The sequence below is a fragment of the Eucalyptus grandis genome, chromosome 1 (assembly GCF_016545825.1).
Source record: "Eucalyptus grandis isolate ANBG69807.140 chromosome 1, ASM1654582v1, whole genome shotgun sequence".
Taxonomy (NCBI): Eukaryota; Viridiplantae; Streptophyta; class Magnoliopsida; order Myrtales; family Myrtaceae; genus Eucalyptus; species Eucalyptus grandis.
Genome location: NC_052612.1, coordinates 52,087,070 through 52,113,039, shown reverse-complemented (window position 1 = coordinate 52,113,039; position 25,970 = coordinate 52,087,070). Strand labels below are relative to the sequence as shown.

General features: G+C 37.9%; 1 protein-coding gene across 1 annotated transcript; it reads left to right on the top strand.

The window, feature by feature from the left end:
- Positions 1 to 9,629: 9,629 nt before the first annotated feature.
- LOC104449790 (structural maintenance of chromosomes protein 6B) lies at positions 9,630 to 25,118 on the top strand. The gene is made up of 29 exons (XM_010064064.3): positions 9,630 to 9,842; positions 10,207 to 10,312; positions 10,481 to 10,614; positions 10,999 to 11,054; positions 12,269 to 12,355; positions 12,421 to 12,741; positions 13,081 to 13,200; positions 13,704 to 13,838; positions 14,722 to 14,798; positions 14,917 to 14,992; positions 15,310 to 15,384; positions 15,532 to 15,636; positions 16,270 to 16,439; positions 16,510 to 16,612; positions 16,722 to 16,834; positions 17,550 to 17,754; positions 18,560 to 18,688; positions 18,798 to 18,912; positions 18,995 to 19,080; positions 19,197 to 19,292; positions 19,720 to 19,856; positions 19,941 to 20,043; positions 22,248 to 22,327; positions 22,454 to 22,532; positions 22,672 to 22,729; positions 23,409 to 23,506; positions 23,659 to 23,753; positions 24,459 to 24,536; positions 24,680 to 25,118. Exons 1-28 carry the CDS (start codon positions 9,776 to 9,778, stop codon positions 24,514 to 24,516), a joined length of 3,084 nt encoding a protein of 1,027 aa, XP_010062366.2. The 5' UTR covers positions 9,630 to 9,775; the 3' UTR covers positions 24,517 to 24,536; positions 24,680 to 25,118.
- The last annotated feature ends 852 nt before the right edge of the window (positions 25,119 to 25,970 follow it).

The window sequence follows — 25,970 nt, the reverse complement described above, 5'->3', positions numbered from 1 at the left end:
CTTTTTTCCTTTGACGAAGACAGATGAACGAGCACGCGAAAGACGAATGTGGAAGAGCGACGAAGTGTATAGGAGAATTAGTAAGTGACGAAGAATGACTTCGAAGGAGGGAGGATGGCTTCAGAAAAGCAGAAGGTCTGCAGTGAATGTGGCAAAATTACTTGGTGTCTTCATTCGGTGTGCTGGTGCGAAGGGCTGCGATCCTGGCCCTGGATGCGTTGCAAGACCTTCTGTGCATGCTTGTGGGTATAAGATCGTGTATGGAGTTGAGCTGTGTATGATGTTGTGTGAGCTATTAGGTTGGGCATTATATAGGCTTTATGCAGAGTATAATAGACATCATTAGGTGCATTTAAACTTGGTAGATGAATCTGCCTCTATTGGTAAGTAAATTTATGTACCTGCTAATTTGTTAGTATGTAATCACTAAAAAATCATAGAAAAAATAGGCTGGATTGACTACCTATTTATTCAAATGCCTAATTTCTCAAGATTTATCCCTTTTATTTTTTTGTATTGTAAAAGAGTATGAAAAGTCCGACGATAGCATGTGAATTACATGCCGCGTTGTTCTATATGAATTTGGAGTATTTAACCGTATGAATGCGTTAGAAAAGTAAAATCACGTACGGTCGGGATAAAATAAGTAACGAATCCGATGACAACATCTTTTACGATTATCGATGGTACAGGCATTGAGGTTTCTAAGCATGGACGGTACCAAGTGTGATCCATAGTAGTATTGTCTAGGCTCAAACTTTCTTTTGCTTCCCAGGCCAAAGATTGTCTCACTTTATCATAGAGAAAAATACCAAAACAATCCTAGACTTATTGTATGACAACCAATTTAGTTCTAATTATTTTAATTTGGGATTGTCTAGGCCCAAACTTATGATTATTTGCCAATATAATTCTTCCGACTAATTTTAGCTGAAAATCACTATTGTGGACATTGATGGTCCTAATGGTATGCTAACACATACATTTTTTTCTCTAATTCTTTAAAAATTTTATAAATTTTTTTTATAAATTTTGTAGATTTCTTTTATTTTTTTCTTTCATTTCATTGCATAGATTTGGAGAGGGTTGCAACCCCCTCACTAACCACGAGTCCACAACGAGGGCTTGTGGCCCTTGCTTATGGCCGATGGTTTGCCGACGATTGCCGAGGCGTGGATTGGTGAAGGACAATGAGTGAAAAGGAAAAGGAAAAAAGAAAAAAATTAGATTTTTTTTTAAATTGTCCACGTTAGCGTAGCAATACCATTTAGGATGACAATGCCCATGTCAATAATTTTAAGCCAAAATTGGCTGGAATAATTACTTTGAGAAATTGTCAATTGGTTAGGACTATTAAAAAATTTAAGTTGTGCGATAGGTTTTAGATTATTATTTTTGGTAATTATCCCTTTTATTGTATGTTGTGGGGGTGAGCATCCATCCAAGGTCAACCCCGAATCAACCCTGGATTGGCCCAACTCGGCTAGTCTTGGTCCGATCTTGGTCTGGTCTCTAGGGGGACCGAGTTGATCCTTGATCTTAGAATCGCCGGACCTTGTACTATGTGAGATAGTCCTCAGTTCTAGGAGTTTAGGGTTGGTTCGGACCAACCTTGTACATAAATATATTATGTATTATATATCTAATATATTATAAAATATATGTTTTTGTCTACTTTAAATTCTAATGCCTCCTCATCTATTCTCTTCGCAATTTAATTAATTATGTAAATTAGAAAGTACAAACCGAGACCAAATTTGACAAAAAAAAAAAAAATAGAAACTCTCTTCACTCTCGCTTCGGCCTTGCTCACTTGCCTCGGCCTCGCTCTCCTTGCTCATGACTTGCCTCTCTTCGCTTGCCTCACTCACATTGTAGATCGCCTCTATTCACTCACCTTGTTGCTTGCCTCTCATGTTTGTTTTTATGGCTTGTTGCTTTGAGCAAGTTTAACTTTATCTTATTGTCTCATCTTGTATTTATGTTTGATATGTATTGGTATTCATAATTTGATTACCCAATGTCGCATTGTTGATAAATATATAATTTGAAATAGTACTTTGTTCTTATAAGAAATATAAAAAATGAAACAAAAAAATAAATGGTTGGTCCCAGGTTGATCCTCAAACCAGATCGGATCCATAGGTTTCATTCAATTCTCGGTCCTAGGCTCAACAAGGTCAGTCCTTAGTTCCAAAATTGAGGACTAACATTATACAAGTTGGACCACCGCCTGCAGTGGCGCGCTGGCTTTGGGCTCTCTCCCCTTTACGAAGGGGAGAAGTTTGAACCCCAGCGTTGTCATTAGGGATTCTTAAGCGTGACGCCATGGTGGTGGGTCTTGCGCTAGCGTTACATGGGGGTTTACGTCACGGCTGTCGGCTGGCGGCGGTTCCTCTAGTCCAAAAAAAAAAAAAAACATTATACAAGTTGGTTCTTGGGTTAGATGTTAGACTAGCCCAACTCGGACTATAGTCACCCCTAGTATATTGATTAATTTCCTCCATTTCAGTCCCTACGTTCAAGAAATGAAGTGTGTACCCAAAAAGGATGGACTTTATTTGTCTTTGATACTTGTAAAAATTTTCACAGCTGATCATTTGGGATCCAAATCGTGCAACTACTTAGGCTTTCTTGGATTGTAGAGAGAAAGTTCTAAAGAGAAAAGCTCTAGAAGAGGAGCACTCTTTATTATTGAAATGCAGCTTCACAACGAGGTAAATGGCACCTCTTCTTATAACAGTAGCCTTCTCCTTATAATTGCTGATGTAATTTCTATTCAGCGAACGAGGTCTTATCTCTTGACTTACCAATTACCGACATTTATATTAAGAGAACTCTAGAACCCAACGCAATTACCATCTCGCCTATCCCTAATAAAATTAAAAAAACTCTAGTGGAAAGACTAGGTAATTTTGGATGGTCTTCATTAATCATGCATAGTCCTTTGGTAACGGGAACATCAAGACCAAAACACTAATCTCTTTTAGGGGTGATTGATTTCAAAGTAGGTTGATATTCACCCTAAAACCTGCAGTGGCGGTTTAATGTTGGTGATCAATTCCAATATGATTTCTTCTTCTTCTTCTTTTGGTTTTTTTCTTCTTCTTCTTCTTCTTCTTCTTCTTCTTCTTCTTCTCTTCTTTTGGTTTTTTGTATTACCTACAAGAGAAAATTTCCCAGTATTAAAATAAAAGAAAATATTTATTAATTATGATTTGCTTTAGGATAAAATTTTAAAAAAGAAAATTTTGGTCAATTTGTCAATTTGGTCCAGACAATCTATCACGGTGAATCAAATCGGCCGTTCTCAATTCCAAATTTTTAAAATTGGGTAACCAAACTTATCCCTTTCGATTTGGTCTAGTTCGGTTTGGTTCGATTCAGTTTCCTAGTTAGACCAGACTGATGCACGCTATTAGTTTCTTTAGCCTGAATGAGTATTGCGCTTTCTTGCCATTCATCTTCTCAACCTCAGAAGCTAGAGGCGACAGAAAACCCTCTCGGCCTCGTTGGCGACTTCAAGAGAAGATGATCAACAACATCCTCTCGGTCATAGTCTCAGTAGTAATTCTTGTCTTCCTCATCGACGACTCTTTGCTTTTCTTCCATGTACTCCTACTGAAGAAGAGAAGAACCTGCAGAGCCCCCCGACCCAATGGGAGACGCGAGGGTTTTTCCCAAGCCTCCGGTGCGGTCCAAGGCATGGGAATCGCTAAGGAGAGACCTAATTATATTTTTAAAATAAGCCCTTGACTCTTATGGATATTTCCAATCGATTCTCTCATTCTTCTACGTTTGTTTATTTTGTTTTGGATGAGAAAGCAAGTAAATGGATTATTAGAATAAAGAAAAAAAATGTAGGGGATTGATTCTATTACACACTCAAGAGACAAAATCAGTCAATAATGTCCAATAATTACAAATATACATATATGTACATATATATTTGGTCAAAAAACTTCAAAATAATTAAGTTATTGAGATGAAATTTCTTTATATATATATATTAGTTTGAATGTGCGATTCCATGCCTAAAATTGAGAATCGGACCGCCCCCATTAAAATCACTAGTTTCGATCTAATCCAGTTCAGTTTCGGGAGTGATTCTTAGTTCTTTTGTACACCCCTAAGAATATGAATGAGAACTTGGGCAATCAACATTTGAAAGATGAAAAGCCCATGAGGAATCACGAGTAAGAAGAAAGGACACTAGTGAGAATGCATATTTGATGTGCTGTAGCATCCTTGTTTAACTATGTTGTACTAAATAGGGAAATCTATCTTAAATCTTTAAATCATAAGATATTCTAATGAAGTTACAGCTAGTACATCCTTTTCTAATTTTTAAATATAATTTAAATAAAAAAATTAAAAAGCAGTAAATTTTTCTATCCTCATTGTCATCCATATGTACTCATGCTCTAAATAGCGTTGGGGTTGGATATGCTAAGACTAGTTTACAAAATTTACATACTATATGATATGTAGGAATTCTTTTAGGATACTGAATACCATTCACTCATTTAATTAATGGGTGATTTTATTTCACGAAAAATAAATAATTTGAAAAATATTTTCCTTAAAATAATCCTTTATATCACTAAAAAAATGAGTGAAGAAAAATAATACTTTCGACATCCATGAAAATGTTTAGGTATATTATTTCAAGTAATAACAATTATTGTCTACAATGTTTAGACATATTATTATTGATAATAATAATATTCTTGATTAATTATTTCAAGTAATAATGATTATTTTCAGAAAAAAACATTTTCCAAATTAATCATTTTTTCCAAAACAAAGCGTCCACTTATAATAGCATGCATCACTTATTAAGTGAAATGAATGTCAGTATGTTAGCTTAGTATGCTCTTTAGTGCAGCCAGCATTACGGCACCGTTATGCTCAAATTGTAACGGTGAGTTTCTGACCAAAAATATTACTCTTTATTAGATGGGCAACCGCATTATAAAAAGGGAAAGACGAGCCAACTAAAGACACATATCGGACGAATAGGAAATTTGAAAAAGCCGTGGGATTATTTAAAGAAATAAATCTGAATAAATAACATTCAAACGGTAAATAATTTATGAAGAACAATCGCAACCTTTGAAATAGTAAATATTATTCAGCGGTCAAAATGCTAAAACCATCTCATTACCCCTTAACTGATATCAATTTTTCAAAAAAATATGTTATATTTTTTTGTGGTTCTTTATTGTATGCAAAATCGTGTCTATAGTCTCATTTTTTGTTGGCCAATATGTGTAAGTCAGGTACAAAATACAGAATTAAACTAATTATTCACATCAAAATCCTTTTTGTGGTTTTCTAAACCATATACTAAGTCGTGTCTAAAGTCTCATTTTTTTTGTCCGATATGAATAAAATTTCAAGAACATATTTTATGCATCGGAAGCCCTTAACACATATAAAGAAACAAGTAAATCATAATGAGCATTTTCAAGTTTAAACACAAAATTGGCGGTTATGCGAATTGCTTAGATAATATGAATGTATAACTGATTTGTTTAATTGCATTAATTGTGTAACGAATGTTGGGAAAATATGGCTTCAATTAGGTAGAATAATGAAGACAAATATTCAGAGTACTCAAGTCGGACTTTGAGGCGTGATATCACTTTCTTTAAAGATTTATTTGCCTCACAAAATTACTAATGGTTATTGTAAAATTTCCTCCATGATACAAAAAAGTCTCATGTGAATACTAAATAGAAATTATAGTATTTCTCTAGGGTCTTTCTTAAAAACAATTGAAAGAATGACCGTAGTTTTTTTTTTTCAGGAAAGAAAGCTCGAAAAGATAAGAATGATCACTTTTTTTTACTTTCAAAAACTGACATATATATTTATATAACACTCTTAAAACACAGGCAATTCTTCGAGAAAATTGTAAAAATGAACTAACGTGTCCTTTCAGAAATTGCCCAATTGAACAAATATGTCCATTCAAAAGTTGAAAAACAAGCAATTGCAATCATTCGGGAAAAGTTGCAAACTGTAAAAGTATATTTTCCAAAGGTTGTCTCGAAAAGACACAAACAAAAATTCAGAATAATAATTTTTTTAAATAAATAAAATTTCGAATTTTCATATTTTATTTCCGAAAATTCTCAAAAACAAAAGGCAACCTTTGAATTGATTAAAAATGAATAACATAACCAAAAAATGAAATAAAATAACAAAAGGGATTAGTGCTGAGTGAGCCAAATAATCGCGCACCGACATGCGGATATGGTGGGGTCTAGCCCCACCCAATCATTCCTTGAGGTACATACAAACCCCACACTTATAAATTGACCCACTTTCTCCTACTTTTCCTACATGGGACAAAGAAAACGCACTTAGCTTGTTTTGACAAAAAAACCTCCAACAACGAATGCATAATGTATTTTGTTCTCAATTTCTCTATAATCGGTCCATTAAGAAACAAAGAGATATATAAATGTAATTTGGAAACGTTCTTATACTTTCGAAAATAGTCTTATGCAATAGTTTTTATACATGCGTAAGAAAAACTAGTGCGTAATATTTTTTTCTGTGTAAAATTTTACTTATCAAAGTTGACCAAACGGATTTGAGCTATTTCAATAGGAAAAATCAATTTTTAGAAGTTAAATATATAGGATTAGTTTGTGATCCTATTGCTGCATTTGAATTTGTGGTGCAAAGCACTTTGTTATTTGAGATAAAAAAAAAAAAAAAAACAGCCGTTATTTAAGTTTTTTCCATATTTATCCAGAAGATTGAATGTGACTCGCTCATTCAAAGACTCATCGTGATTGCACTCTACATAACATCAATCGCACGTCAAATTCCACGGAGTAGTCTTATGATGCTTGGCCATGACTAGCAGCAAATACTCTCGTCGAGTCGAAAGCCAAAAAATTAGTAAAATAGTATTTGGAAAAATTATATTTGTAAAAGATTTTTGTTATTAAAATAAAAAAGCAAAAAAAGATTTGATCAGCCAAGGGCAGGCGGTCGGCGAAAGGCAGGTGGTTCGGCGAGATCACGCAACCCTCCGGCGAGGGTCATTGAGACCCAAATCTTGATTTGGGTTGCCGCAATCATCATGCGAAGGTTGTCACAACCCAAATCGCGCGGTCCCGATGACCTTCGTGTGAAGGTTGCAGCACGACGCGGATCTCGTGACCCACATTGCATGACTACATAGGTCACTACAACCCACATCGTGCGACTGGATCGTGATTTGGGTCACCGCAAACATTGTGCAGAGGTCGTCGCGACTAGATTGCGCGGCCCCGGTGACCTTCACGGTGTGGCGAGTCGTGTGATAGTTCGACGAGGGTCATTGTGACCCAGATCTTGCGATCTGGTCGTGTGATGTGGGTTGTGACGACCCTTGCTGAATGATTGCGTGATCCACTGTGCCTTGACCTTTGTGTGGAGGTTGCCGGGTCATGCGATCTAGCCGTGGTGACCTTCACACGATGGCTATGATGACCTAGCTTGCGATATGGGTCTTAGAGACCCTTGCCAGAGGGTCACGGTGACCTTGCCGAACTGCCCACACTTCGCCGGTGACCACATGATGAAAAATCTCTGCACGGTGACCTCAGGCAATGAAAATATTGAATAGTTATAAATTCAATAAATAATAGGACGGTTCAATAAATAATGCAAGCCTTTATCTCAACATAAAAAATATCAATTATTTTAGATTTAAGCATGCACCGGAGAGCTCAACATCAGACGTCGGTTTCTTCGGCTCGTCCAACTTGGTGGTTCTAGTATGTTGCATAGAGAATCAGCTGCGGAAACCGACTCATCCAACTTGGTGGTTTTGTAGTATGTTGCATAGAGAATCAGCTGCACCAAACCCAACAAGGCTCCCAAACCATTCGGCACCTATAAAAATGCATGCACAGACCAAAAGATGCCTTCAAAAAATCCTCCTGAAAATCTCAATCATTGAACTCAAAAAAGGTTATGCTTTCACTCTCTTTATTTCCTCTGAACTGTCAACTAGTACAGCAGAACACATTCAACTCTGAAAGATTTGGATGAAGCAAATTACATGCAAAAGTTTCAAGATTATACCAGGACAAAGGTTTGAATTTGAGGAGCGCATAGACAGCCCAGGTGATGCCATTTAAGAACATGGCGAGTAACTTTTAGAAAGGCATGTACTTGATGCTCTTTGTCTAGATGACTTGGCGGTACCAATACCAAAAAGAAGGAATCATAGTCAATAGAGAAAAGGGAAGCAGATACCGATGAAAGGGCAAAATTGGGAAGACAAAAAGTTAGTGAGGATAATTTCAGGAGAATATTTTTTTACTAGCCCAAGGCCAGCATGCCGAGAATTTAGCCTTTTAAAGGCTTGCATTTGGGAAATAGATTTCAAGAAAAATTGCCAAACACCCGGCCCAAGGGACTTTGAGAAGGTAGTTCCCAAACACATCCTAAGTGCTTGGATGTTTTGATGAGAGAAATGAGGAAGAAACAGTTAACGAAAAATAAGGTGAATTTCCTTAAAGATAACGTCATCACGTATCGAAACCCAAATTATCCCTCTATTTTATATATATGTTGATTCATTTCCTTCATTTCATTTCCTACGTTTGAGAAATGAAGTGTCTGGACTTTATTTGCCTTCATAATTCACCGGCTAATAATTTGGAATCCAAATCAAGCAATGACTTAGGCTTCCTTGGATTAGAGAGTTCTAAAGAGAAAATCTTTGGAAGAGAAAAGAACTTTGTATTTACTGAAATGGAGCTCACAATGAGAGAAATGACACCTCTTCTTATACTGACAGCCCTCTTCTTATAACCGTTGATGTATTTTTCATTCGGCGAACGAGATTGTATCTCTTGGCCTACCAACTACTTACATTTATACCGAGAGAACTCTAGAACCTCACATAATAACCATCTCGCCTGTCCCTAAAAATGTTTCGAAAACCCTAGTGACCCTCGGTGATTTTGGATGGTTTTCATCGATCATGCACAGTCTTTGGTCACGAGAACCTCGAGACCTTGACACTAGTCTTTTTAAGTTTGATTGATTTCAGAGTGGGTTGATTTTCACCCTGAAACTTGTAACTGAATCACGCAGTATGGATTTCCTATTGCTGATCAATTCCAAAATGAATTCTTCTTTTCTTTTTTTTTGTATTCCCTTCAAGTGAAAATTTCCCTAGTATTAAAATAAAAGAAAATATTTATTAACTACTATTTGCTTCGGGATAAAAAAAAAAAAATTGGCCAATACGATGGTTCGGTCTAGGCAATCTAATTAGTTCACTTCCTTTCGCGAAATAGAGAATCGGACTGGTTATTCTCGATTCCAAATTTTTAAAATTAGGTAACCGAACTGATCCCTTCGAGAGCCACTCAGATCGGTTCGGTCCGGTCCAATTCGGTTTCCTAGTTGGACCGGACCGATGCACGCTCCCAGTCTCTTCGAGCCGAACGAGTAGTGCCCTTTCCCGCCATTCGTCTCCTCGGGCTCGGAAGCCAGTGGCGACGGAAAACCCTCTGGGCCTCGTTGGCGATTTCAAGAGAAGAACGATCAACAGCATCCTCTCTCTCTCTCTCTCTCAGAGTCTCAGCAGCGATTCTCATCTTCCTCGGTCGACGACTCTCTTCTGCTTTTCTCCCGTGTACTCCTCCTGAAGAAGAGAAGAACCTGCAGAGCCCATGGGAGACGCGAGGGTTTTCCCGAGCCTCCGGCGCGGTCCAAGGCGGGGACCATAGCGAGGATCCGCTTGGAGAACTTCATGTGCCACAGCAGCCTCCAAATCGAGCTCGGCGACTGGGTCAATTTCATCACCGGCCAGAACGGAAGTGAGTCGGCCTTTTTCTCTCCGCTCGTCTCGCTCCTGCTGGTTCGGTTCGGGAGCGCGAGGAACCGGCGATCCCCCGCTCCCGGACCAGAATTGGATTGCTCTATCCATCCGCATCGTCGCTGGTTTTTTCTTATTACGATTTTCGAGACGGCGTGGGGCGTGATTGTACGCATGAAGGGAATTGCACGGTGCTTAATTCGTTAGAGGCCGACGATGCTTCGGGAAATCTTTATCTTCTGTTAGGTGTTTCGAGAATTGGTTTAGGCACGCATGATTCGAGTTCAAGCTGTTGAGACGAGAAGTTTTCGTGTTTGAAGGACGCTCTAACTTGTGAGCTGCTGTTGCTTTTCGTTGCATCACAGGTGGGAAGAGTGCCATACTGACGGCGCTATGTGTTGCCTTTGGATGCCGAGCTAAAGGTACTCAGAGGGCTTCCACATTGAAGGATTTCATAAAAACCGGTTGCAGGTCTCGTGCTCTTTTCCTTGCCTGTCTGATTCCTAAATTTGTTTGTCAGGGAGATTTCTGTTACTGGTACACTGCAAATTGTCAGGTTGCCAAGACGAGCAGACACTCAATTGCATACTCTAATGGTTCTAACATTCTCTTTGTTACTTCTTGTTGTTGTTATCCCAGTTCGGCTCTCGTTCAAGTTGATTTGAAAAATTGTGGAGAGGATGCGTTTAAGCCCGAAATATATGGAGATATAATTACTGTAGAACGTCGGATTTCTGAATCTACTGGCTCTATGGCATTGAAGGATTGCCAAGGTTTGGACCATATGCCCGTGTTATTTCGATCTATACGTGAGATTTGTTCCAAGGAAGTTCTTGTCTTTGACTTTTATGGCTGCTGACTTGTCTGATAACCCGGAAAATTTGATCATCATTTTAAAACTTTTTTGTCTAACATTGTTCGATAGGCGATACTGAAATTCCTTCTAAGACGGAAATAAGCTGTTGATATAGCAGATCGATAGGAGAGCCGGATTTCGCATGCAAAGTAAACGCGTTAAGAGTCCTAGTGTACATATATTGACCGATGGAATTGTTCAAACTTTTTGCTCTTGGACCTCAGTTTGTTTTGTCTTGGTAGCTGATGCTAAAAGCTACATAGTTCTGCTTGATTTTCTTCCTTACTGAGTCATCTTGCAGGAAGAAAGGTTGCTAGTCGGAAAGAGGAGCTTCGTGAACTTATTGAACACTTTAATGTGAGTTTTCTGAAATATACTGAAGTTATGTGCCTCCGATCAGTGGATGACAAATATGGATGCAACCAACATGTAAACCTAACTAAAGATAAACACGTGCTTCTGTGGTCCTTCTGTTACATTCCAGCTTTTTTAAGTCATCAGTTATGGTTATTTATTTTTTTAAACGTTAGTACATTTTTGATTCGGAAAGATATGGGCACTCTGGTGTTTCAATGGAATTTGCTGGATGGTGATGGGTGTACCCTGAACTTTCCTTTAAAGGTAGATTTTGCTTAACAAGGGTATTGATCAATTATACATAAAGTCCAAGACGTGCTAATGAAATCTATCCTTTTTTCAGAGTTATTCTCAACATGTCAAGTGTTTTCATCTCTTGCACCAAACTAATTATTTTATTTCAAGCACTTACAGGTCACAGTTGCACGTTTGTTCAATGTAGTCTTGACACATCTTGCTCCAATGCTTGATCTGGAATATCAGGAAAATCAAGTTATACCGGCCCTACTTTTTTGTATAATGCTAGAGATATTAAAGCTCATATACTAAATGGACTTACTAAATGATGTGGCAGATACCTGTTGGGTGTCTAAATGATCTCATTGACATGAATAACCAGTTTTAGTTTGTTACATCATTTAATAAACCTATTTAGTATACGAGTCTTAGTATCTCTAGCATGCTTATATTTTATAAATCCAATTTTAAGATTTCATTTGTGACCTAAACTATACAAACATACTAGAATTGCAAGCGAATCTATCACTTTGACCTGCAAAACTTTTTATTATTGTGAATCTATAGATTTCAATATTTACATGTATCTCTATTGTGAATGTAAAAGTTTCATTGTTTTTTGTTAATAACACTGATGATTTAGGGCCCTCCCTCCCTCCCTCCCTCCCTCCCTCCCTCTCTCTCTCTCTCTCACACACACGCACACACACACGTGCACATGCAAACATCCAACACGATCCTGACTAAAGAACCTGAGAGGAAATGATTGACGTATAAATGCAATTGTGTGATTGGACTTGGTTGGTTTGAGAAACAAGAAAGACCTCGTATTATCTAACCAGGCTTTTGACTGCATTTCTCTTTTTTAGCTCAGAATTCTTATTGGGACTGCTGGGATATCTCAAAACATGTTTCGTTTACATTTCAGTTGTACCTCCTTCATAATTACGCTCAGAAGCCATGCTTTCCTCATGCAGATTGATGTAGAAAATCCATGTGTAATTATGAGTCAAGACAAGAGCAGAGAATTTCTGCATTCTGGAAATCCCAAAGACAAATTTAAGGTATAAAACATGCCTCCTCTATCTAGAATTCTGCAAAGCTCCTTGACTAAGGGTACGCTTCTCAGTTTTTTTTCAAGGCCACACTACTTCAGCAAGTAAATGATCTTCTTCAAAATATCCGTGAACATTTGGATTCAGCAAAGTCCCTTATTGAGGAATTGGAGGCTACGATAGAACCTATAAAGAAGGAACTCAATGAGTTGGTTGACAAGATTAAAAACATGGAGCTCGTGGAAGAAATTTCTCAGGAGGTACAACAACTGAAGAAGAAACTTGCATGGGCATGGGTATATGATGTAGACAGGCAACTAAAGGAGCAAAGTTCAAAGATTGAAAAGCTGAAAGCTCGTATACCTGCTTGCCAAGCCAAAATTGATGAGCAACATGTAAGTTTTGACTTTCTTCTTGTTATACATTCTCAACTAAAACAAAAAAGGGAAAAAAGGAAAAAGAGACGAAGAAATTGATTATTTGATTCTGGCCAAACCCATAGACAAGCAGTGTCTGATACTTTAACAATGGTAACTGTTTTCAGCTTCCGCTTATCAAGTGCTCAGAAAATTGGTCTGGCCCTTGGTTGGATGAATTGGGTTTGAGCGTCTAACAAATATACAGATGACATTTTGTGGCGATGAAATTAATGGAGGATTTTATCTTTGCATTATTTGTTCCCATCCAGATTAATCTAACAGGAAGCAATCTATTTTTTGTTTGTGTTATCACAGAATATCCTGGAAAGGTTGAGGGAATCTTTAACTGAGAAGAAAATGCAGATTGAGCATCTGATGATAAAAACATCCGAAGTGAAGAAGAAAAAGAGTGAATTGCAGCAGCGTCTTTCGTTGGTATGATAATTCATTCATACCTAGATACTTATACTCTCGAGAACTGTTTTCTGTTGATGATCGGGTTGGTTTCTACGTCTTTTGTTGAGATTAGATCCTTCAATCATTAATGACTGTCTAAACTCAATGGTCCTTGCAATTCTGGCTATGGCTGAATGAAATCATTGCACCACTAGCCCTTTCTTAGACAAGAACAACTACTCATCCCTTACTGAATTTGATGAACAAGAAAAGTGAGATTGCATGTGTACTTTCCAAATGAAAAGTCATTTTGACTTTGCATATGAATATAAATGTGTTAGTATGCTATTCTGCGACTTGGAAGGTTATATTTCCTTAGTGGAGACTTTTTCTTCCCATATTTGCCAGTTTTTCCTAAATCAATGTAAGTCATATCTATCTTTTTCAGCGTGTTACTCTCTTCTTTATTCTCTTGTGAATTTATAGTTTTTCCGTCCAAATGCATTGATATGTCCCTTGCAAATGACGGTTTGTTTACTTAGGCTAAAAGAGAGCGCCATGAGCTCCGCGAGGAGCATAGTCGCTCGACCAACCATATCCAAAAGTTGATCAAGCGTGTTCAGTCACTTCAACAGCAAATTCAGGAGATGCAGGAGCAACATCTTCAGAGCACACAGGTTTGTTTCCGCTGACTTGTTGAAGTGGCCGTTGAATCAGCTTTTCTTCCTCATCAAGGGGGCTGGATTCATCCTTCCTCATGGCTGTTTTGGTGAATGATGAGGAATGATACATGGATTTTTCATTTCACAATGATGATAGTCTTTTTCAAAGATCCCTGCATGAATCATATGCTTATCCTATTTTCAAAAGAACTTCTAGGGTCTTTACTCTTGTCCACTGTAAGAGAATGGTGGAAAGCTGGGGCTGTGAGGTTTTGTGAATTGATATAGTTAATTAAGCAAACATTGTCTCATTTACCTCTTACTAGAACAACTAAATTCCTACTGTAACGTGTATTCAAGCCCAACCTCTCATTACCTTGAAAAAGCCTTGAACAGAAATTAGAGTTGTTTGAGGAAAGTATGCTTTTTCATAAAAGTAAGACCCAAGAGAGGTCTTCCAGCATCAGTCTCACCTCCTCCTCTCTCTTCCCCCCCTTCTATCAGCAATTGTTCTTGTTTTCTGAGTTTGCTTGTTCATCATATTTGCTCTTTTTTAATTCCCACTCACTGAACCTTCTGGACACGTGGGCAGTACTGTTGTGACAGTCTCTTCTTCTCTTTTGCCTTTTTGAAAGCTGTATTTTGTATTTCTTTTTATAAAATAGCGTCAGTGTCGTGTTAGGATAATTCTGCTAGAAAATCTAACGAGATTTGGGAACAAGTACTATCTACTGGCCTATGCAACGACCAGTTTAAAAGTCTTTATGTCTGGATCATATTCTTTTGCATGTTTCTGCATACTAGTGCTGTAAGTCGGTCTGCCAGTTCATAATCACTAATCAGTACAGGGGCATTGCATTTTCATTTGTTGGGATTAATGATGTTTCTGATGTTTCAGAATGAAGAATTTGAGCTAGAAGCAAACGTCAGGGAAATCCAATCCCAGATTGATGCCGTGATTTCAAAACTTAGAGGGTAGTCTTTTCTATTTAGTGCAATTTTTTCATGAGGTGGATTAAGTGGCACTTGTTCTGCTGGCAAGCATATCTTCGCAGATTTATTTATTACCACTTTATTCAATGAACAAATGTAGGTTGAATGAAGATGAAAACGCCTTGTCTGACAAAATTCAAAGGGAAATGGATGATATGCAAAAGATCACAAATGAGGTATGGAAGTATGCAGGGTAATTAGACATATCAATTTGAGATGATATAGTGCTGATCTCCCTCTGCTTTTTGTTGCATATCTATGCCAAATATGTTTGAGCTTCTGGTATGATCTAAAGTGATGCAGGACTACTTTATTTTGTGCTACTTCTTGACGGCACTACTAAGTATTTTAATCTTTCTATTTGCTTTGTGGTTGGTTTATTTCACAGTTGTTCGGTAGGAGTTACAAAATCTGCTAATGGAATAATTGCCAATATAATTTATTGTATGCTCCTCATATTAATTTGAAGTATAAGAATTGGTCGTGTTTGTAGATTGAAGACCTAGAGAAGAAGCAGCGTGAGGTCTCTACTAATATCCGTGAACTCAAGCAACATAAAACCAATAAGGTGCTGGTAGCCAATTCCTTTCCATTGCCTTAGGTTCATTTTATAGATCTTAAATTTTTTAGGATGAAGGAAGCAGTTGTTTCGGTGCGCTCTTATTTTCCTGCCATCATTTCTATGACAATCTATTTTCTTCTTCTCACTTGAAAGGTTACGGCTTTTGGTGGAGAGAGGGTAATCCATCTTTTACGTGTTATTGAAAGACATCAGAGCAAGTTTACAAGAGCACCAATTGGTCCCATTGGCTCACATTTGGTTAGTAGTGATCTGAAATGGTTTATGTGGCTCTTATGTGTAATGATCTATGTCACAGTCTCAAGTTGTCAAGAAAAGAGACATTATTGGAAACAATTATTTGATTACAGTTGTTCCAATCCTATGTGATTTTCTTATCTGATAAGACACTCCCTCTCTGAGTCCTATGTGATATTGTGGGTAATATTTTCTATGAATTTTGCAGCAGTACTAGTGGTTGCCATGAGCATCCATGTTTATTGGTACTTTGTTTGGGGGGGGAATGTGCCCCCATGCCGTCACTCTGCCTTATCCTATCCTTTGACTCTGATGCTTTGCTCTTCATCGCTGAAATAGAACCTTCAGGTGTTTGATCTTTTACTGGCAGATTACTATATAAGATATGTTACTTTGCTAATAAAGATAAGGATCTTGGGGCACCCCTTAACCATTATTCAAAAAGAGAGTTGGTCGTGCATAACACGAGAAAGACAGTGCTTTGAAGCTGACAAAGTTTCTGTGTCAATGTTAACTAGTGCCTTTGGGGCACTCGTCGAACAAAGTTCTATAGATAATTCCATTAATGCCTTTTCTCCCCAATCTACTCTTATTTATTTTCCTGTTTGGAGCTCAGATACTTCATGCTCAATGCAGAGTTTGATCCATGGTGGCCAATGGGCTCCAGCTGTTGAAAATTCCATCGGGAGGTTGCTCAATGCTTTTATTGTGACAAACCATAGAGATTCCCTTGTTTTGAGAGGATGTGCGAAGGAGGCGAATTATAATAACCTTCAGATCATCATATATGACTTTTCAAGACCAAGGTAGATCCATGGATATTCTCTCAACTCTTCTCTAATCAACTTTTATCTTAATGTTTGACCATTTCTGTAGGTTGACTATACCACATAACATGCTTCCACAGACTGAGCACCCTACAACTTTTTCTGTTTTACGGGCAGACAGTGACACTGTGTTAAATGTCTTGGTGGATATGGTATGTTTTATGCAATGTCCCATGCAATTTTCATAAGTTCGCTCTTTTGCTTCACATTTATCAACAGAGAGTTGTAATGTGCATGCCCTCTAAATATATATATGTCCAGGGTTCTATTGAGAGGCACGTGCTTGTCAGAGATTATGATGAGGGGAAGAAAGTTGCTTTTGACCAAAATATCACAAACCTGAAGGAGGTTTACACCCTTGATGGTTACAAAATGTTAGAGGCAAACGAAGCTTTTCTCTCTTTTCAATTCATGCATTTACTTTATATTCGTGCTGTGTGACTGTAGTAGTTGAATTGTGTACACTTACATGTCCAGTCAATAAGTGACAGAACTAAAAGCATTTTTAGCATCTCTTGTTAAAAAAACTAACTGTTTGCAATTGACTACAAAATATAAAATCTTTCATTTGTTTCTAAAGGAAAAACAAGATCTAATATACAAATTATTATTTCACAAATGAAGAACATAATTCAGGTAAACCTTAAAGAAAAAAAATTGATTTAAATAATCGAGAAGAGAAAGCAAGAATTGTGAGAGAAATAAATTGAAATAGGAAATAATGAATTAGTGTTGGAAACTTGCAATCTATTAAAGAGAAATGTTATATCGTGTTGATTAAAAGGTTACTGCTTAATCACATGGTATTTTCTATTTATATTTCATGCTATTTCTCAATTGTTTCATTGAAAACAGGACATTGACCCACTAAACACAACATGAATATCTTGTGTTTAAGAGAAGAATGAAATTTGAATAGAGAAATACTTTATACTGCAAAAACAAAAATGAATCTGTTTTAATTACAGCCAAGAAACAGAAAGTGGGGTTCAACCTAAACTCATAGGACATAGGCATATTGTTGGATTCTCTTGATTAAAGATAAGCTTGCCAGTCCCATATCAGAAGTTGTATTCTGATTTCCCTTAGGTTTTCTCGGGGATCTGTCCAAACAACACTTCCTCCAAACAAGAGAGCAAGGACAGGTCGTCTCTGTGGCTCATTTGACGATCAGATTGAAGATCTGCAAAGAGAGGCACAGAGAATGAAAGTACAAGCTGATCAGTGTAGGAAGAGGAAAAGAGATGCAGAGTCTTCTGTCCGTCATCTTCAGGATAATCTTCAGACTGTAAAGGTAGAAAAACTTATCTGATGATGTAATGGATGCATGGATGTGTGTGTCTCTAGTTTGTTTTGTGGCACATTCTGTTTGTTGTGAACATTACTTTTGGGTTTCTGCCTAGTCTGCATTATGCATGCAACAATTGGTGTTAGGAAGTGTTTGTGCAATACTTTGGATCAGCAAGCGTGGGTTGGGTCCCAATGTTGCCATTAGTTGTGATGCTTCTTTCCCTTAGTATTTCAAATAGAGATATCATCCTTTTGTCGTGATTGGCTTGATGGACATTATCAAATTCATCATGAATTATCTGAGTAACTTTGTCAATGCTATATCCATTTAAGTCAGTGTATTTTAGCGTTAGGGTGTGTGCCAAATTCTTGCTGATGAAACTTTACTCAGACCCCCCCCATACAAAAAAAAAAAAAAAAAAAATCTCTTTCTTGCCATATGTGTCTTTGCATACATTCATTTTCTATTTCTACTTGAGTCCAGGTCTCTTGGTCTCATTCTTTTTATTGCCTAATCTCATGCAGGGGAACATATTTTCTTTTCTGGTTTCAGAACATGCATCATTCACTCTATAGCTCTTTTGGCTTTTGTTGTCATTTGGCATATTAGTGATCAGTGGGAAGAGAGTTTTGAATTTTTTAAGGTTATATTTGTTGTCCAAAAAGGGTTTTAGGTGGATGGTAGTTACTTTCCATTGCTATAAATATCCTTGTAATGGGTATTTTCAAGAAATGAGTTAACTTCCTCTTATTATATCTTACATTTGTGTTCCATTCTTTTTGCATGATCTCCTACGTGTTTTGGATAGAGGAGGTGCAAAAGTGTGGAGAGGGATTTAGCATCTAAGAAGCTAGCTCTGGAAGACTTGAAGAAGGCAAATGTTGTCGAATCTAGCCTATCAACATCAGATGTTGATGAGCTGCATCAAGAAATTTCAGTTTGTTTTGCAAGCCCTTTTATTTTGTAGTTTTGTTTGAATTTACTATTATCTCATGTCATCTAATGAGCTTCTCCTATCAAATATGTTTTTTTTGCTGGCCATTTAGAAAGTGCAAGATGAGATACAAGAAAATGAAACTCTGCTGGAGAAAATCAGTCTCAAAATGAGTAATGTGGACGAGAGTGCTCACAATCTTAAGCTAGCATTCGAGGAGTTATGTGGTACTGCTGGGAATGCATTCACATTTCTATTTCGCCCTTTAGAACACATAGCTAATGCTTAGAATTTATTTTGGAAATGTAGAATCAGCAAAAGTGGAAATTGATGCTCTCGAAGATGCAGAGAGAGAGCTAATGAAGGTTGAAAGTACCACTAGCTCGGTGGAAGCGGTATGTGTTATTCATCACGTCTCATTATGTCTGTCACCCCAAGGATAGTAATGTACTAGTGGTCTATACTATCTGTACACTGTTTTTTTCTGACGGTATTAATTATTCATTTAAAGGAAAAGACCCATTATGAAGGTATTATGAGTACTAAAGTCCTCAGCGATATCCAAGTGGCAGAGGCACAGCATCGAGAGCTTGAACATAATCGTACGGTATGTAATGTCCAGCTGAGCTTTATATTTCAATGTGACGGAGCATTTTATTGGGAAAGGCATCTAAATTTAATGATGGTTTAGTCTTGATGAGTAAGGAATTCGAATAAAACATGCTTTTCATTCTTTGTGGTTTGTGAGGTCTGTTTACTGGATGCTTCTTAATAATTTGGAGGACTTGCAGAGTGCAGACTAAAAATATTGGCTCTGCTTAGTGACCAGTCCTAGTATCTCCTTGGTTCCATTTTTTCTTTCAGCCTCTAAATTTGTAAAGTTTAGAATAATTTGCTGCTACATGCAATCTGTCTTGTGTCATACTTTTAATATTTCTAAAATTTGGCCTCAGATATTATGTTTACATGATTGGTTTTTGCTCTGTGGCTAGTTCTTTCATTTTAAGGTTTATCATGAGCTTGGTAATTTGCAGGAGAATTGCAGAAAAGCTTCCATTATATGTCAAGAGAGTGAAATTGAAGCTCTAGGAGGCTGGGATGGATGTACCCCAGAGCAGCTTAGCACTCAACTGAACATGCTTAAGCGAAGGCTTCAGCTTGAGAGCCAACAGTAAGGATATACATTCACAGTTTCAGCTGAAGAGCAAAGCTTTCAATATTAAATGGCCTGTTCTCATGTTTGTTATTTGAGCAGATATTCTGAATCAATCGATGATCTCAAAATCTTACATGACAAAAAGCAGCGGAAAATTGCACGGAAGCTGGAAACTTATGCAGGTTTACGGGAAAGGCTGAATGTAAGTTTGTATGATTCCCAACCTTTTACTGTTTAGAAGTTATGATTGCCGAGGCATGCTCACGATGCACATATTTGAAAGTTCCCTGTAATCTAGCTTCATTGTGATGGGTGTGAATGGTGAACTGTACTGGTTAAACTGCTCCATTGAATTTACACCTTGCAGTGACCAGAAATAGGAGATGTACTACTCCTTTAGCTTTTGTGCAGTTCAATCTTATTTGCCACATGTGGGTAGAGTTTTCTAGGGGTCATTAAATAGCAGTTTCTCTGAGATGTCTTGAGTTTGTCTCTTTTGGTCAGAAAATCAAATCCAAAAGCTTAACTAGTTAGAGAGAACGAGATCACTTATTAAAAGGTCTAGACAAAATCCTGTCGACCAACCATTTGGGATATTTTAATACCTGCCGTCCAAACTGTTCCGGCACAAACTTATGTGTCTTGTCTTTTTATCTTTTGAGTATTTTGGCAATTCTATTCATGCAATCCGTGTCCGTGCCTTCTTCCACCCTGCCATAGGTAAAAAACTTAAATATTTGAGTTTCACTACGACAATGAGTGGTTGACCTATTCTTTAAATAGACTGGACCCACTTCAACTCTCTTCACCACTAGTTTTGACCTGAATGACTCTAGATATATATTACTCAAGGACTACAATGGCTATTTCCTTGTGTTCTTTCATGTTATTTATGGACAATGGAGATTGAAAGGTGTCAGAGCATGGATGGTAAAATATTGTTAAAAATGTCATTATTCAAAAGAACATGCCAAAAAGCTAGGTGAGTTTTAGAAGGACAAAGCCCCTTCTAATTACTGCTAGTTTGAGGAATTGATTGATGTATGTACTTTGTTAGATTAATTTAATGCTGTGTATTGATAGTCAGAAAAGGGATAAAGATTTGAAAAGGAGTGACAACAAATTGAAGTTCTGCATTTTGTTCTTTGATGCATCTGCAATCGATCAAACTCACCACATTACCTTGATGCACGCTTTTAGTGCATAGTCTTTTCTGAAAAGTCACGGCTGTCCTGGGTGCAAAATTGTCGACAGCAATTTTGACTCTTCCATTGCATCTTATTGCCTGAAGGTAACATTGCAGTCATCTTTTTGCTGGGGCTATCAGCACCTTTATGGCCCTTGTTCATCAATGGGGCAAAAAACTAAATTGACCCGCAATTCTTTCCTCTTGCTTTTTCATGGCAATGAGCAAATTATTGCCAACATATCAGGGTAGTGGAGTGGTCACGGGACAGTAATTAGTCAACGGTACGATGAATTAGCTGTGTATATGTTCCTTAATGTATATGTGCACTCTCTTTATCTTCACTAAGAGATATCATAATGGATGCTAAAAAGTTGGATGGAATGTTATAAAAACATTACATATAAGAAGTAAACTAGGGTGATATTACTTAATGATTTCTTTCATAGATACTCTTTAGAAGGGAGTCAAAGCCTGATGGAGTCTGAAAAATCATGAGAAGAAAGAGACTCTTAGGAAATAGCATGTGATTGACATGTGACTATAATGGGGTAGTTGCCAATGGAAATTTTGGGGCACTATTTCCCTTGCTGTGAATTACACACTTACCTTCTTTATGCTCTTTTCAGATGTGACTCCAGTGAATTAAGATGAAACATCTTCTAGACTTTTTTTTTGCATGCATTTGCTGTCAAACAATCAATGGATCATCTTAATTCAGTCTCTCAAACTTTTTAATTCATGCATGTCCATAACTTGACAAGTGCCGACTGCAAACGTGAGATCAGTTTTACTGCATTTATTATCAGAATTACCAGTGCTCCATATGGTTTTACATAGGTTTGTTTGACTTAATTGTTGTCATCATAACACATGTTCTACTTCTTCAGTTCCTCTAAATCAAGAATTGCACCTTTTCTTATTGATCAACTGAGTCTGAACTTGGAGAAACAATGTGCTGCTTGAGTGGAGGCACATCTAACTATTCTATTTGTTTTGTCCTGCTTTTACACCCCGGCAGTGTTAGTCCTACATAAATATATCAGGGTCTTACCAATGAATTCTGAATCTATATAATCACATCAAATTTCTCTCTGATGTTATGACTCTTGAATATTTGATAAACCCATCATATATTTGATGCTTTAAATGCAATTATTTCATCCGTGCATGCAAAATTAATGTCTCAGATAGAACTCCTTAAAACTATTGTCTACCAGGCTTGCGAAACAGCCCTCAAGTTGCGATTGGACAAATTTCAAAGAAATGCAACCCTTTTAAAGCGACAACTGACTTGGCAGTATGAATATCTATCTCTTAGTATTAAAGATATCTCTTAGCATTTAATGTAGTGATTCCTCTTAGAGAAGGTACATTTGTCAAACCACAATTTTGGGCACTTTCTCAATTAGTTTCTTATTACCAGATTTAATGCACATTTAGCAATGAAAGGTATCAGTGGGCAGATTAAAGTCAGTTACGAAGAAAAGACATTGTCAGTAGAGGTAAGCCATTTTGCATCAATTATTAACATTGTATGTCTAATATGTGTCAATTAATTGCTACTTGAATGTGCCTCACACCTACTTAGGTGGCTAAGTTTAAACTATGCTTGTATGCCTTTGTCATTTTTTTTCTCTTTAGGTCAGAATGCCCCAAGATGCATCAAGTACCACTGTACGTGACACCAGAGGACTTTCAGGTCATACCACTCTATATGTCTATTTATTGGTAGCTTCTACGTATTTACTATAAAGTTATAAACCGATGAGAAACAGCAACTTGGTTGTTTTATGCTTGCCCACGTTGGAGTCCAGTTTATTAAGCCTCAGGAGCTCTCTTTGGGTTAAGACCTTCTTAAAACATAACCTGTAATTGGAGTTGAATCATATCTACAAGGTATTTGTATTTTCATCTTGGCCTGGATTCTTCTGAGCATATAGCCACATCACCATTTTTATTACAACTTACTTAAGCTGAGAGATAAACTAAAGAAGATAGCAGAAATACTTATGTCATATCTCCCTCTACAAAAATAATAATAATAATTTTTTTTTAAACCAAGTGAAAGGAGAGTAGTTCAGCCTCTTTATCATACTTATCTCAATCTCATGGTCCATCAAGATGCTTGGCTGTGAGATTTTATGTCAGAAAGGTGTACTGATGATTTGGATCCCGAAGTATAATGCAAATGTAGGGCAAGCTCATAGTCGATGAACTTGTGTGTGCATGCTTGTGGACTCATCTGTATATGTGTGTATGTTTCTGTGTTTGGCTGCATCATGTGGGCTTGCATGTTGGCAGTCTGGGCTGTTTGTCTGCGAGCATACGGATCCTGTTCATTGTTGACTGTCTTCATTGCTGTATCAATGTTTAATCAGGTGGAGAACGATCTTTCTCGACACTATGCTTTGCACTGGCTCTTCATGAGATGACAGAGGCTCCATTTCGAGCAATGGATGAGTTTGATGTGTTCATGGTAAACTTGTATTCATTAGTGTTGTCCGTGTGCTTTTCCATTTTCAAATGGAAATTTCAGTTTTTTGACAGTTGAACAGCACTTGGTGGTATTTGGAAAATGATCGGTACACTCATCAATATCTTTCTGATGCGTGATGAGTATGTTTTCAGGATGCAGTCAGTCGGAAAATCAGCTTGGACACTCTTGTTGATTTTGCGTTAGCACATGGGTCTCAGTGGATTTTCATAACACCTCATGATATTAGGTAATAATTCAACAACTGACACATACGGCATAAGGTGGTACTTTGGGGTTAAGGCCCTCATTTTAGGTTAGACTTGCATTGCTTACAAAAACAATGTTCTGTCAGCATTTTGCTTATGTTTCTGAGGGTGTGTAGCGCTCTGGGTGGGACATTACATCATGGGAAAAAAAAAAAAAATTCATGGAAACGCTATGCAACATATCTTTTCTAGGCTTTAGAACATGTTATAGAGAGAATTTCTTCTCATCGAGAACTGCTGCTGAGCTGTAAAACTATATCAAGAGTGACTTATGTCCAGGGAGAATCAGAAGCTAAGCGAAGAGATGAGTCAAAATGCCCCAGAATCTAAATGGCTCTCAAATGGGGTATAGCCATGTCATTTTGAGGGCTATCTTTTTTTATTTCTGGAGAGATTGATGCAGTGTTGAAGCCTAAGAAACATGACCAAAGAGCCAACCTATGAGCAGTTGAAACAGTTTTAAAACTCAGTCTTGGTAGTCCACATGTGAAAAGTGGATGTGCTTGTCTTTCAGTGAAAATTCATATGTTTAAACCAGTTTGACTAAATACACGTCATGCGATTATTTTTTAGTCACAATGTAACTTGCAAGAAATGAAGCTTGTGATACAATGTGCTTTAGAACTCAATGGGAGGATAGGCAAAATCTGATTTATTTATTTTTTTGGCGGGGGCTTTTGATGCAGCATGGTAAAACATGGAGAGAGGATAAAGAAGCAGCAGATGGCAGCTCCTCGTTCTTGATTAGTCATACATAATTTCAGGTGTGTAAATTAAGGAGGACCACTCACCTGCCTTATTGTTCTCTGTGTTAGCATATGTTCTATTTAAAGAGTTACCACTTCTGCTATTAAAGGCTTACTAATTGACTTTATGCGTCTTAAATTCAGAGTTTGATTTTGAATAGATTCTAGAAGCTGACTCAGGAGTGAAGCCAGGGCCATGAGCATATTTTAAGAAGTAGCTAAGTTGCCTGAACGGGAACACTAGTACTCTGCAAATGGACTGCGAAAAAAATGGATGATTAAGGCGTCTTTCTAAGTCCATCTACAGCATTCATGGCAAGGGTTAGTTAAGAGATCTGGGCACAAACTTCTGGATGGAGACTTTATTTGGGTGACATTCTGATTTGTGCGGTTCAACAGATGTTTTCTAGCCCTTCTCTCAAGCGGAGTGGGAGGTTCCGTTCTCAGTTTTTGGTATATATAGGATCCGAACTCTCCAATTGTTATTTATGATGTTAGCTTATTGTTTAAATTTTCTTACGACCATACTCCATGTTTTGTGGTTGGGAAAAGTGCCAAAAAGTCCTAAACCTTTTGGCTTTGTGTCGATTTAGTCCTAAACTTTTTTTTGGTACCGATTTAGTCCTAAACCTTTTTACGTTGTGCCAATTCAGTCATTTTCGGCCAATTTTGGCTGGATTTTGCTGATCGACGCCGCCAAATAACGTAGCTCGATCTGATCGGCTACTGACGCGTTTACAATTTTTAATAATATTTTAATATTTTTGAATATTTTTATTTTATTTTTTCTCTTTTTATTTTTATTTTTATGCTTTCTTTTTTTCTTTTTCCTTTTTCTTCTCATCTTCTTCCTCCAGGTCGGTCACCGGAGCTCGGCGACCGGTCGAGGCGACGGCCGGCGAGGTTAACCTTGCCGGCCACCTCGCCAGTGGCCGCGAGGGCGGCCTAGGTAGCGAGGCTCGCCCTCGCCAGATCTGGCGAGGGTCGAGCCTCGCCCATGGCCGGCGAGGGCGAGCTCCGCCGCTCGGCGTGAGGCCACCGCCTCGAAAACCCCAGGGAATCACAAAACCCTCACCCCCGACGGATCGCCGCCACAGGAGAAACAGCGAAAATTCAGGCGGAGCCGCGCGACCAAAGACACCCCGAGCTCCCGTAAACCCTAGAGACGACGATGACGACGAGCGGAGGAGGGAGGAAATTTCTAGGGCGAAATTGGGATCGGAGAACGGAGCCGGGGAGGAGTCCAACGAGCCTCGCCCGCCCGGCGCGAGGCCGCCTCGCGACCACCGGCGAGGTGGCCGACGAGGTTGACCTCGTCGGCCATCGCCTCGGCCGGCCGCCGAGCTCGACGATCGGCCAAGGAAGAAGATGAGAAGAAAAAGAAAAAGAAAGAATAAAAATAAAAAGAGAAAAATAAAAAATATTCAAAAATATTAAAATATTATTAAAAAT